Below are 13,106 nucleotides of genomic sequence, written 5' to 3' on the forward strand. Positions count from 1 at the left end.
TGTTTGCAGTCTGAATGATTATTGTCACTATATCCTCTACGTTTAGTTATTCTCGGACGTATTCTTGGGGATTTCTCACAAAGAAATTTATCTCTTTCCTTCTCGTACAATTTGTTCAAAAAAGAATGCCCCAAGCATATTTATTTTATATTTTTCTCTTTGCGTGCGTCACTCTAATGCCCGATTTCTTCACTTCCCGATAAAGTTATCCGGAGGATAAATCTCAAGTTTAACCAATCAGTTACATAGATCTGGTAGTTTATCTCCTGGATAATTTTAACCGCAAGATAACTGGACATGAAGAAGTTGGCCATAAGATGGTCTGAGTGGTGTCTCGAAGAAGTTGAATAACATGATCTGACTAATGTTTTTACTCTCAGTATCTTACTACCGTACCATTCGAAAGCGTCTTTAACACGGAAATTGTAAACATATTTTACCAAGTGTTTGGATCAAAAATTTGGTCAAGTGAAGATTTGGTGAGGCTATGGTTACCTAAGAATTAACACACAGGGTCAGTAGTTGAATTCTACTTTTTGGCCGGTTATATAGAAAGACGATAAAATACTTTATCAAAAAATACTTAAAAAATAAATATAGATCAATAACAAATAAATAAATAACAATGCATTAACAAAAATTAACATGTAATTTCGAAAATTAACATACTAACTATTGGAAAGCGGATTTTAATCTGATTGATAAAGAAAAACTTCATAATGCTTTGGGAAAAGTGTTTCAGAAATAAAGACAGATAAATAACGAGGCAAATAACAAAGCAAATAAATAAATAAATAAAAATACATATACAAAAATGACATATAACTTAAAAAGCTTGAACCATATTCTAACCAACAATAATAAAATGTGCCGTACTTTTATAAAGAGCACAAATTATAAGCAACTCTGATATCGCCTGATATCAAATAAAAAAATGTGGAGTAAAATAACCAAATATTATCGCGCAGAAAAAAAGTGTAATGTTCTAGTAATAAACATATTTAAGACACGTAGCTTTATTAAGTTTATGAACTCAATTTAATATACTTTAGAGAAAGAAAATAAATTTGCACTAATACAATTTATTATTGATACATAAAAAAATTATAATAGTTTTGTTATTGATTTAATATAATAGGTAAACAAGTAAATGTAAATTTAAATTTAATATAGAATCTAGACGGCACAATATTCAAAATCTTAAGATGGTCATAACTTAAATATAAACTACTATGGATTTCAGCTTCTCATAGCTATCATCAAAACAAGATAAAAACTTTTTTGTTTTTATAAATGATAAAAAAACTTTTTCAACAAGAAGATGGAGAAAATTTAATCAATGTTAACCATTGGCTGTATAGGCTGCGTTTCACTTAAAATTCGCAACGCTTGTGATAACATTTTATTTTTGTTGTATAGCAAATGTTAATTAAGAACAAATAATGCCCGTGAACAGTTGCATGGTTCAAGTGGAATGCAGTCTCAATAACAATTAAATTTTTGCAAAAATTTTAACAGCCATAAAAAAGCTAAGTATTTATAAAACATGCATTTAATTATGTAGAGTCTCAAAAGATGGCGAAAGTTATTATTTTGACCACGTTGCTGTTGCACCTATTTTTTATCATGGTACAAGGTATAATAGTGAAACAACAATCAACTGATTGTTCGAGATATTTCACGGATACAAGACAACCTGGGATAAGTAATTTGTTAGGACGAATCGAGATTCCACCCCCTCCAATAAATGATGAATATTACTTAAAAGTAGCCCTGGATACATACAACGAAGTAAAGGTAATTATTAAGAATTTTCTGTATTATTAAGAATGTAAGAAAAAAATTTGCACATACACGTTTATAATTAACAAAAGTAATTAATAAAATGCATATAACAAGAAATAAAAGTGGATTTAAAAATTTGATTTGGTTTACAAGTAATAAATTTTATTTATATATAAATAAAAATAACTTAATCAATTATCGTTGTGTTACAGAGACGGAATTCGATTGGAAATCGAAACTATCGATTGGAACTGGGACGAACGATAGATGAGACTATTCGGGCTGTTAGTCAGAGTAAACCTTTGTTGTATAATATTTATTATCCTATAAACAAACCGATTCCAACAGTGTCGGCGATATGGCTTAACAATCAACGATATTGTCCGGGCCTCGAAGGTAAGTACCATATTGATTTAAAAACTAATATAATTATTATAAATGTATAATCAAAGAAACAGAATAAATCCTAGACACTTATTCTTTTGAGTCACGTTAAGTTAGAATTTATTTTGACTATGAATATTTTTTACTTAATCCAACAGAAATAAATAAGATAAAAATAATTTAAAACTTAAATCGATATAAATTTTCCTTTTATATCGTATATATCATTTCTTGTCTTTAGATAGAGAAAATGTCATTTTCTGGATTTAAAAATGATTTTTGTTTAAAAAAAAAACTATTTTTTTTAATGTTATTTGAAACATGTTACTTTTTATTTCAGCAAATGAAAATATCCATGCTACTATCGAATTAGGGCATATTGTGTATCCGCCAAACAAAGATGCATTTTCTTGGACATGGTACCGAAATTCGAGCAGCTATCGTATAGACAATCCGAGTTCTGACCGTCTAACAATAAGTTCCTTGAGCCCTTCTAGCGCCGCTATCGCTATTCCTTCTTGGATTGCCAACAACGAATGTGGTGTCACTGAATATTACACCGACAGTACAAATCGTTTAATTCCCAACGGTCAAGAGATTTTCGCGGGCCAGTGGCCATGGTTGGTGACATTCGATTATAAGAATTTAAGAAATAATCATTATTTCGTTCGGTGTACTGGTTCCGTTCTAACAACCAGACATATTATAACAGGTACGTTAAAAGATTGAAAGAGATATTTGATATTATGTTATTATATTTTTCGTATTTTTAACAATGTGAGTTTTTTGCTTGCATCTACTTTTTTCTTGAATAGCGGGATTTTCATACGTATCTATATTTTCTTATTTTTGTAATAGAGTAAAATTCTATAAACTTTTATCTATATTTATAATCTATCCAAATATAATTGAAGAATACGTGGAAATATCTAGAGAGATTATCTAATGTATGGTTTTTTCTATTGATACAAATTAACTGTAATGTTTATTGTTTAATTTGCTTTTTATCTTTTTCATTTTCCAAGAATTAAAAAAATTTAGGTGTTTTTCTGGAAAATGTTAACTATTAAAAAATGTATTTTATTATATTTTTGCAGCAGCGCAATGCTTAAAAGAAAATGGGACTACCAATAACATACATGCCGATCATTTACGTGTATCCTTGGGTCGACATAATACGTATTTTGGTGAGGAGGGAGTCAATCGAAAAGTTGCAAGTTACATGATCCATCCCGATTATGCGCACGCAACAAGCGGTGATTCCGATCTAGCGATTTTAGTGATGAATGAACCCGTTGAGTTCAACTCTCTTATTAAGCCTATTTGCCTTTGGTTCGGTTCGCATGATCTTCAGAACATTGTTAATAAAAAGGGATATCTTGTGGGATTGGACCAAACGGGATCTTCTTACACTTTTTATCCGCGTATGACGAGAGTGCCGATAGTGAGTCAAGTAAGAATCCTTATTTATATTCTTCACCAATAATACAATTTTTTGTTTTCCATTGTCTTTTGTTGAGCAAATAATATATTGTATAAGTTAAACTTCAATGGCAAGCAAAATCTTCAAAAAATAAAATGTTTGAAACCTGAAGTTACCTCGATGACAATAAATTCGGATCATTTGTATCACGGAAAGAAAAACATTTTTATGCTTATTGTTAATGATTTGTGATATTTTATTCACACGTAGTAACGTAAATTATAGGAGACTTGTCTTCGAAGTAACCAGAAGTTCTACGATCTCACATCTGATCGTACCTTTTGCGCTGGTGAACGAAACGAAAGTGGCCCTTGCCATGATCAGGGGGCAGGGTTGGTGATTTTCGACGATACCACGGGTCGTTATCATTTACGTGGGATCGTTTCGCGAGATTTCTGCAAAATCGAGGATTATGTCGTTTACGTTGACGTAGCTAAATATATATCCTGGATTCAACAACAGATTTCTATCCCATAATGCAGGTCTTTCTTAGTTCTTATGGATAATATTTTATATACATAAAACTACAGCAATTATGCGGTAAGATAATTAATACAATTTTATTTCTAATTTTTCTTATCATTATAAATTCAAATTATGTTGACGTGAAAACATAACATAAGAAAATGTAATTAAACATAAAAAAGTCAAAACTATACGAATGTAGGTAATCATAACAATTTATTAATAATTAAAAACAAATTGTATTACGCCAACAATTAATTTTATATTGATTGTACTTATATTTTCTGATTATCATTAGATCGATCGTATATAAGTAAGTACAAAATTTGTTAAGTTTTTATTGCTGTCTTTCATAATATAATTCTAATCTATATAAATAAAAATGTTTTACCTATTGTATCCTGGTGGAGTGCAATCATAATTCCATACATCAGGATATTCAAATTATACGAATAATTTTTATAGAATAGTACCGTTTAATGTACAAAATATAAAACGTACACATTTGCTTTCATGCTTTACGCGACCACATTACGATTTGTCTCTATCTTATCTGTTTTCTTTTTATTAATATTTTATGATATTTTATAATAAGTGAACGAGAAGATTCTAAGAAAATATGACGAAACGTATGTTAACGGAAAGATATTTAGAACTGTAAAATTTTAATCAAATATTTTATTTTACGACTTATAAGCGATTGAAATAGAAATAAGAGTAGTTGTGTCTGTGAAAATTTGCAGATAGAAAAATCTTGAATTTAAATATAACTTAGCTCTTTTCAATTTTTCTGCCACTTACACGTAAACCATATTGTAGTAAAAAATAAGAAGATGCAATACAGTGCTAAAAAAAAGTGCGAGTGATTAACGATATCGACATTGATAGCGTAAAAACAGAGTGTAAGCAGAGTGTAAATGTAAAGATGGACTATTTATACATAAGTCGCGTTCAACTCCAGTTGGCTCATTTAATGAAACAGTAATTACACCGACTGTACGCAAACACACGAAGATAGCCTCGGCATGCAATTACGGATTTTCCAGTTTTTCCTACATCGTCTGGAAGGAGAAGATATTCCAATCACATTTTATATTTTTTCTTTATTGTGTTCGTTAGCCTAAGAAGCACTGCGTGTCGCAACTAACCAGTTGAACGATACAACTCGACTCGAATGATCGCCTCGATTCTCATCAGTAGTTGGCTACCGCATCATACATATCTTCAGTGAGAAATTACAAACACATTTCAAGACGTTTCGATAAAGAACTGGTTAGTGTTGAGATTCAATAAGACGGTTATATAATTCTGAAGATTAATACTCATTCGGAGCCGGTTATTGTGACGTTGAATTCCGCTGTGAGCCATAAGGAAAAGCTTCAGAATGATTCATCAGAAGTGTTTTTAGAAAGCATTGGAAATAAATGTAAATAACAAGTAAATTTAGAAAAAAAAGTATAAAAATTAACACGTAACTGGAAGTATATTCTAACAATTAATAAGAAAATGTAAAATATTCTGAGAAGAACGCGAATAATAAATAATACTTATATATCTACGAAACAATATTTACTGTCGCTGTATTGAGATTGGCAATAAGAAAATGTAATAAAGTAAAATAATAATGATTGTGGACAATTACGTGTGAAAATCGCAGTGATTCTAATCACAATTTGAAGTCTGCTAAATAAAGCAGTGATTATAGCCATTACAACCGGTTCCACGCAATACTGATAGCAATGTGCAAAAATTAAACACCTTCATAGAACATATATCTTATTTATTTTGTTAGATAAAAATTTTATAACAATTTTAAAAAATGGCTAAAATTTATATCTCGACGGCATTGTTGTTATACTTACTTTATTTAACGATACAAGATACAACAGTTTCTCAACAACAAACTACTTGTTTGAAATATCTCATAAATATGACCGAACTTGGGACAACTAACTTGTTAGAACTAATCAAAATACCATCTCCTTCAGTAAATGATGAATACTACTTGAAAGTAGCTTTGAATACTAACAATGAAGTAAAGGTACGTATTCTCTGCAATATACACACACACACACACAACTTAACATAAAATTTTAATTTATTCAATTATTTGTGTACTTGATCAATTTTATTTATTTCAATTACTTCTTTGGTTATATAATAAATAAAAGCAGTTTAATTTATTATTACAGAAACATAATTCGTTTGGAACAGAAGATGACTTTCAATTGAAATTGGCACGGACATTATATGACACTATTCGAGCTGTTCGTCAGGGTAAACCTTTGTTATATCGTATTTATTATCCCTCACACAAACCGATTCCGACAGTGTCTGCGATATGGTTTAATGATGAACAAATCTGTCTGGATTTGGATTGTAAGTAACTTATTTATTTAATAGATAAATAATATATATCATATATGTATAGAAGAAATAAAAGTAATTTTTTTATATATTTACTCTTTTGAGTCATATCAAAATTTATTTACTTGTGTCTGACTATAAGTATTTACTTAAGACAATAGAAATAAGATCCTATCTAAAAAAAGACATGTAAAGTCGATTGCTCGCATTTCTCGAAGTTTATTATTGTCACTTTTCTGCGGTGCCGATTGGTTCTCTCGCTGCGCATACTTCGTGTTGCAAGAGTAGCTGTCATTGCAATTTTGACAGCTGTCAAATTTGTTTAATATTATTTATACATTTATTGTTATAATTTATTTTTAAAAAGTAAAAAATAAAAAGTTAAGTAGCGCGCGCGAAGCGAGGAGGGAGCACGGAGTGAGCGAGTGAGTGAGCCAGGAGTGAGCCGGGAGTGAGCCGGGAGTGAGCCGGGAGTGAGCCGGGAGTGAGCCGGGAGTGAGCCGGGAGTGAGCCGGGAGTGAGCCAGGAGTGAGTCGGGAGTAAGGCAGGAGTGAGCCAGGAGTGAGCGAGGAGTGAGCCAGGAGTGAGCGAGGAGTGAGCCGGGAGTGAGGGAGGAGTGAGCCGGGAGTGAGCGAGTAGATGAGCGAGGAGTGAGCGAGTGACTGAGCGAGGAGTGAGCGAGGAGTGAGCCAGGAGTGAGCCAGGAGTGAGCCAGGAGTGAGCGAGTGAGTGAGCGAGTGAGTGAGCGAGGAGTGAGCCGGGAGTGAGCCGGGAGTGAGCCGGGAGTGAGCCAGGAGTGAGCCGGGAGTGAGCCGGGAGTGAGCCGGGAGTGAGCCGGGAGTGAGCCGGGAGTGAGCCGGGAGTGAGCCAGGAGTGAGTCGGGAGTAAGCCAGGAGTGAGCCAGGAGTGAGTCGGGAGTAAGCCAGGAGTGAGCCAGGAGTGAGCGAGGAGTGAGCCGGGAGTGAGGGAGGAGTGAGCCGGGAGTGAGCGAGTAGATGAGCAAGGAGTGAGCGAGTGAGTGAGCGAGGAGTGAGCGAGGAGTGAGCCGGGAGTGAGCGAGGAGTGAGCCGGGAGTGAGCCGGGAGTGAGCCGGGAGTGAGCCGGGAGTGAGCCGGGAGTGAGCGAGTGAGTGAGCGAGTGAGTGAGCGTGGAGTGAGCGAGGAGTGAGCCGGGAGTGAGCTGAGAGTGAGCCGGGAGTGAACCGGGAGTGAACCGGGAGTAAGCCGGGAGTGAGCCGGGAGTGAGCGAGTGAGTGAGCGAGTGAGTGAGCGAGGAGTGAGCCGGGAGTGAGCCGGGAGTGAGCCGGGAGTGAGCCAGGAGTGAGTCGGGAGTAAGGCAGGAGTGAGCCAGGAGTGAGCGAGGAGTGAGCCGGGAGTGAGGGAGGAGTGAGCCGGGAGTGAGCGAGGAGTGAGCCGGGAGTGAGGGAGGAGTGAGCCGGGAGTGAGCGAGTAGATGAGCGAGGAGTGAGCGAGTGACTGAGCGAGGAGTGAGCGAGTGAGTGAGCGAGGAGTGAGCGAGGAGTGAGCCGGGAGTGAGCGAGGAGTGAGCCGGGAGTGAGCGAGGAGTGAGCCGGGAGTGAGCGAGGAGTGAGCCGGGAGTGAGCGAGGAGTGAGCCGGGAGTGAACCGGGAGTGAACCGGGAGTGAGCCAGGAGTGAGTCGGGAGTAAGCCAGGAGTGAGCCAGGAGTGAGTCGGGAGTGAGCCAGGAGTGAGCGAGGAGTGAGCCGGGAGTGAGGGAGGAGTGAGCCGGGAGTGAGCGAGTAAATGAGCGAGGAGTGAGCGAGTGACTGAGCGAGGAGGGAGCAAGGAGTGAGCGAGTGAGTGAGCGAGGAGTGAGCGAGGAGTGAGCGAGGAGTGAGCCGGGAGTGAGCGAGGAGTGAGCCGGGAGTGAGCCGAGAGTGAGCCGGGAGTGAGCCGGGAGTGAGCCGGGAGTGAGCCGGGAGTGAGCCGGGAGTGAGCGAGTGAGTGAGCGTGGAGTGAGCGAGGAGTGAGCCGGGAGTGAGCTGAGAGTGAGCCGGGAGTGAACCGGGAGTGAACCGGGAGTGAACCGGGAGTGAGCCAGGAGTGAGTCGGGAGTAAGCCAGGAGTGAGCCAGGAGTGAGCGAGGAGTGAGCCGGGAGTGAGGGAGGAGTGAGCCGGGAGTGAGCGAGTAGATGAGCGAGGAGTGAGCGAGTGACTGAGCGAGGAGGGAGCGAGGAGTGAGCGAGTGAGTGAGCGAGGAGTGAGCGAGGAGTGAGCGAGGAGTGAGCCGGGAGTGAGCGAGGAGTGAGCCGGGAGTGAGCCGAGAGTGAGCCGGGAGTGAGCCGGGAGTGAGCCGGGAGTGAGCCGGGAGTGAGCCGGGAGTGAGCGAGTGAGTGAGCGTGGAGTGAGCGAGGAGTGAGCCGGGAGTGAGCTGAGAGTGAGCCGGGAGTGAACCGGGAGTGAACCGGGAGTGAACCGGGAGTGAGCCAGGAGTGAGTCGGGAGTAAGCCAGGAGTGAGCCAGGAGTGAGCGAGGAGTGAGCCGGGAGTGAGGGAGGAGTGAGCCGGGAGTGAGCGAGTAGATGAGCGAGGAGTGAGCGAGTGACTGAGCGAGGAGTGAGCGAGGAGTGAGCCAGGAGTGAGCCAGGAGTGAGCCAGGAGTGAGCGAGTGAGTGAGCGAGTGAGTGAGCGAGGAGTGAGCCGGGAGTGAGCCGGGAGTGAGCCGGGAGTGAGCCAGGAGTGAGCCGGGAGTGAGCCGGGAGTGAGCCGGGAGTGAGCCGGGAGTGAGCCGGGAGTGAGCCGGGAGTGAGCCAGGAGTGAGTCGGGAGTAAGCCAGGAGTGAGCCAGGAGTGAGTCGGGAGTAAGCCAGGAGTGAGCCAGGAGTGAGCGAGGAGTGAGCCGGGAGTGAGGGAGGAGTGAGCCGGGAGTGAGCGAGTAGATGAGCAAGGAGTGAGCGAGTGAGTGAGCGAGGAGTGAGCGAGGAGTGAGCCGGGAGTGAGCGAGGAGTGAGCCGGGAGTGAGCCGGGAGTGAGCCGGGAGTGAGCCGGGAGTGAGCCGGGAGTGAGCGAGTGAGTGAGCGAGTGAGTGAGCGTGGAGTGAGCGAGGAGTGAGCCGGGAGTGAGCTGAGAGTGAGCCGGGAGTGAACCGGGAGTGAACCGGGAGTAAGCCGGGAGTGAGCCGGGAGTGAGCGAGTGAGTGAGCGAGTGAGTGAGCGAGGAGTGAGCGAGGAGTGAGCCGGGAGTGAGCGAGGAGTGAGCCGGGAGTGAGCCGGGAATGAGCCGGGAGTGAGCCGGGAGTGAGCGAGTGAGTGAGCGAGTGAGTGAGCGTGGAGTGAGCGAGGAGTGAGCCGGGAGTGAGCTGAGAGTGAGCCGGGAGTGAACCGGGAGTGAACCGGGAGTGAACCGGGAGTAAGCCGGGAGTGAGCCGGGAGTGAGCGAGTGAGTGAGCGAGTGAGTGAGCGAGAAGTGAGCGAGGAGTGAGCGAGTGAGTGAGTGAAAAAAGGTGGGAGGGAGGGAGCAAACGAGCGAGCGTAACTAGATAAATATGTAGCTAGGTAGCTAGGTAGCTAGGTAGCAGTAAGTATGCAAGTAGGTATGTATGTTGACTGTATGTATGTAGGTAGGTATGTAGGTATGTAGGTATGTAGGTATGTATGTATGTATGTATGTATGTATGTATGTATGTATGTATGTATAATTAAACTTTACATTTTTTTATTCAAAATTGCAGGAGACGTTTGATTAATATAAACGAAAGATAGAGAAAATCAAATTGCAATTATTATTTTTTTTAAAGTGAAAAGTGAAATAGCGCGCGCGCAGCGCGCGCCTGTAATGTTCTAGTAAAGATAAAAAGAATAAGAATAAAATAACGCTTAGCAAATCGGCTGAAAGTTTCTCTTCATCACATTTTCCGTCTTTAGTGAAAATAGATCATTGTCTGTGTTTTGAAATAATTTTGAAAGAAAATAAAATCGTTGTCTTATTCTAAATGTGTGATTTGAATTACTTTATTGTTACTTTTTGTTTCAGCAAACGGAAATATCAATGCTACTATCGAATTGGGGCATATTGTGTACCCACCAAGCAGAAATTATTGGATGTGGTTTCGAAATTCGAGCAATTATCGTATAGACAATCCAATTCAAAACCGTTTAAGTTACTCGAGCCACTCTAAACCCACTACCGCCACTCCTTTTGTTGAATTTGCCAACAACGAATGCGGTATCACCAACTATTACACCGACAGTGCAAATCGCTTGTATCCTAACGGCCAGGAAATATTTCCTGGTCAATGGCCATGGGTGGTAGCACTCTTTAAGAGGTCATCTTTTCTATGTCCTGGTTCCCTTTTAACCACCACACATGTTATAACAGGTATGTTAAAAGATCAAAAAGAAAAATCCAATATTATTATTATTACGTTCAAATAAGTTTCTTGTAGCTTTATACATTGCTTTTCTTTCTTGCAATAGATTTATTTATATATATATTCCAATAATAAAAAAGGTAGAAATTCAAAGGTAGAATTTTATAATAAAAATGTTTATGCATATTTACAATGCATTTGAATACCGTTGGTAATTATCTGATATTCACTTTTATCAGTACAATGTTTAACTTTTATCTTTTATCGTTTTTAGTTCTTAGAATTAGAAGGGTTTAATTTTTTTTTTTTTTTTTTTTTAGAATTTTGATTATTATTATTATTATTTTATATATATATATATAAAATCTATTTTACATATCCCATTTTTATAGCGGCGCATTGCTTGAAAAATATTATTTTTAACGAAACTATAAATCCTAATGATTTAATCGTGGCCCTGGGAATACTTAATTTATCTAACCAGAAAAAAGGAAATCGCATAAATAGGGAAGTTGCAAACTATACGATTCATCCCGACTATGCATCCCGACAACGGGACTTCTCTGCTGATTCCGATCTGGCGATTGTAATTCTGACCATGCCAGTCGAGTACAGTCCTTTCATTAAGCCTATTTGTCTTTGGTCCACGTCGACCAAACTTCAAAACATCTTTAATAATAGTGGATATTTTGTGGGATGGAGCCGAACATGTTGTGAGGTTGATCTTTCGGACATCGATTATCCACGGATGGCAAGGGTGTCGATAGTGAGTCAGGTAAAAATCTACATCAAGTAGTAAACAAATTTCTTGTATTCCATGTTTGATCAATATGGATTATATTTCAACACCAAATAAAATTCTCTAAAAACAATACGTTTGAAATGTACAGCAAGGATATCTTGTCGACAAATTTGGAATACATATATCATAAAAATATTTCAACGATCTTGCTTTAGTACCGACATCTTGCAATATTCGATTTCGTTACATTAAGTTACTATTATGTCATTAATTGCTAACGTGCATTTTAAAATAGTAATAATAATATTTACTGCATGTATCTATAACAAATAAATTCGTCAAAACTTCAATTTAATTTCGTTACGTTACATGTAACTGTAGTTTCTGTAATTAATTGCTAATAATAGAATATTCTATCATAATAATAACAATATTTATCGTATGTAATCATAAGACAAATCCATTAAAGCTTTTGCATGCCCTGAATAGGATCAACGAATGATTTAATTGATAAGCGCGAGCTTCAATTATGCCGTTCAGACAATTTTCAAAAATAAATTTATATAAATTATAGGAGACTTGTCTTCAGAGTAATAACGACTATTCCCGTTTAATATCAAATCGCACCTTTTGTGCCAAAGGAGACGAAGACTTCTTATGCAGTAATCCTAGTGGCAGCGGCGGCGGACTAGTCATTTTTGATGATACAACGAACCGTTACTATTTACGTGGAATCAGTGCGCGAGGTAGTTGCAATTCCAAGGATTATGTCATTTACGTTGACGTAGCCAAATACATACCCTGGATTCAACAACAGATTTCATATAATACCAGTCTCTCTTCGTCAAATGCAGATATGGTAGTCGAGCCTTTATGATTATATAAAGCTGCAACATTTATACCCGAGAAGATTAACATACAATTTTACTTTTACTTTTTATCTTTAATTACTCATGCTAATTATTTTTATAATAAATTTATTTCTCGACATTAAAACAAGATAAATAAGTAAATACAAATGTATTTGTATAGTTATTTTATCAATAAATAAAAAAATTAATAGTATGACACATGTTACAGTATATATATTATAATATATATATTAGTATATGTACGTTCGATATGTCTATTTAATACTTTTGCAAAACGTAAATAATAATTGACATCTCTTATATTATAAAAATTATTATATGTGTATTAATAAAAATAGTTTCCTCTTAACCAGTAAAGAATAAAAATTTTTTTAAATAAAAATCTTTGAATTTTTGAAGGATTCTTGGGATCACTGATTACAAATCAACTGTAATTGTATAAGTAGTAAATATTCATTGTCTTTTAAATGTGTTTTCAAACTCAATATTAACATCTTATAAAAGATCAGTGTATTTATTTCACTGATTGATAAGTTATAAAATTTATCACCGAAAATTCGTGTATTTTTACTAACTTCATACTAATTATTCTTTAAAGAGTTTAAAGAATAATGTAGTGAGAAATAAGAAGATACATTACAGTACTAAAAAAGTGTGAATGATTAATATTGCGGAGAAACA

General features: G+C 38.1%; 2 protein-coding genes and 1 long non-coding RNA gene across 4 annotated transcripts; 2 read left to right on the top strand and 1 right to left on the bottom strand.

The window, feature by feature from the left end:
• Positions 1 to 11: 11 nt before the first annotated feature.
• Positions 12 to 4,633, top strand: LOC105840203 (serine protease gd). Its single transcript, XM_028191879.2, has 6 exons — positions 12 to 514; positions 1,565 to 1,797; positions 1,998 to 2,181; positions 2,510 to 2,881; positions 3,267 to 3,622; positions 3,878 to 4,633. Exons 2-6 carry the CDS (start codon positions 1,576 to 1,578, stop codon positions 4,127 to 4,129), a joined length of 1,386 nt encoding a protein of 461 aa, XP_028047680.1. The 5' UTR covers positions 12 to 514; positions 1,565 to 1,575; the 3' UTR covers positions 4,130 to 4,633.
• Positions 4,634 to 4,957: 324 nt separating this feature from the next.
• LOC105832046 (serine protease gd) lies at positions 4,958 to 12,578 on the top strand. Of its 2 annotated transcripts, none has more exons than XM_036289268.1 (5): positions 4,958 to 6,158; positions 6,310 to 6,496; positions 10,475 to 10,819; positions 11,204 to 11,586; positions 12,195 to 12,381. In XM_036289268.1, the coding sequence occupies exons 1-5, from the start codon at positions 5,937 to 5,939 to the stop codon at positions 12,243 to 12,245; spliced, it is 1,188 nt and encodes a 395-aa protein (XP_036145161.1). In that variant the 5' UTR covers positions 4,958 to 5,936; the 3' UTR covers positions 12,246 to 12,381. The 2 variants fall into 2 exon arrangements, with proteins under 2 accessions (XP_036145161.1, XP_036145159.1); XM_036289266.1 differs by having other exon boundaries at positions 5,017 to 6,158; positions 12,128 to 12,578.
• On the bottom strand, positions 11,635 to 12,221 carry LOC118646419. Its single transcript, XR_004963970.1, has 2 exons — positions 12,181 to 12,221; positions 11,635 to 11,873 (listed from the first exon to the last, which is right to left on the bottom strand). It is a non-coding gene; the product is annotated as an uncharacterized LOC118646419 (long non-coding RNA).
• Positions 12,579 to 13,106: the final 528 nt, after the last annotated feature.

Source organism: Monomorium pharaonis, chromosome 7 (genome assembly GCF_013373865.1).
Source record: "Monomorium pharaonis isolate MP-MQ-018 chromosome 7, ASM1337386v2, whole genome shotgun sequence".
Classification (NCBI taxonomy): domain Eukaryota; kingdom Metazoa; phylum Arthropoda; class Insecta; order Hymenoptera; family Formicidae; genus Monomorium; species Monomorium pharaonis.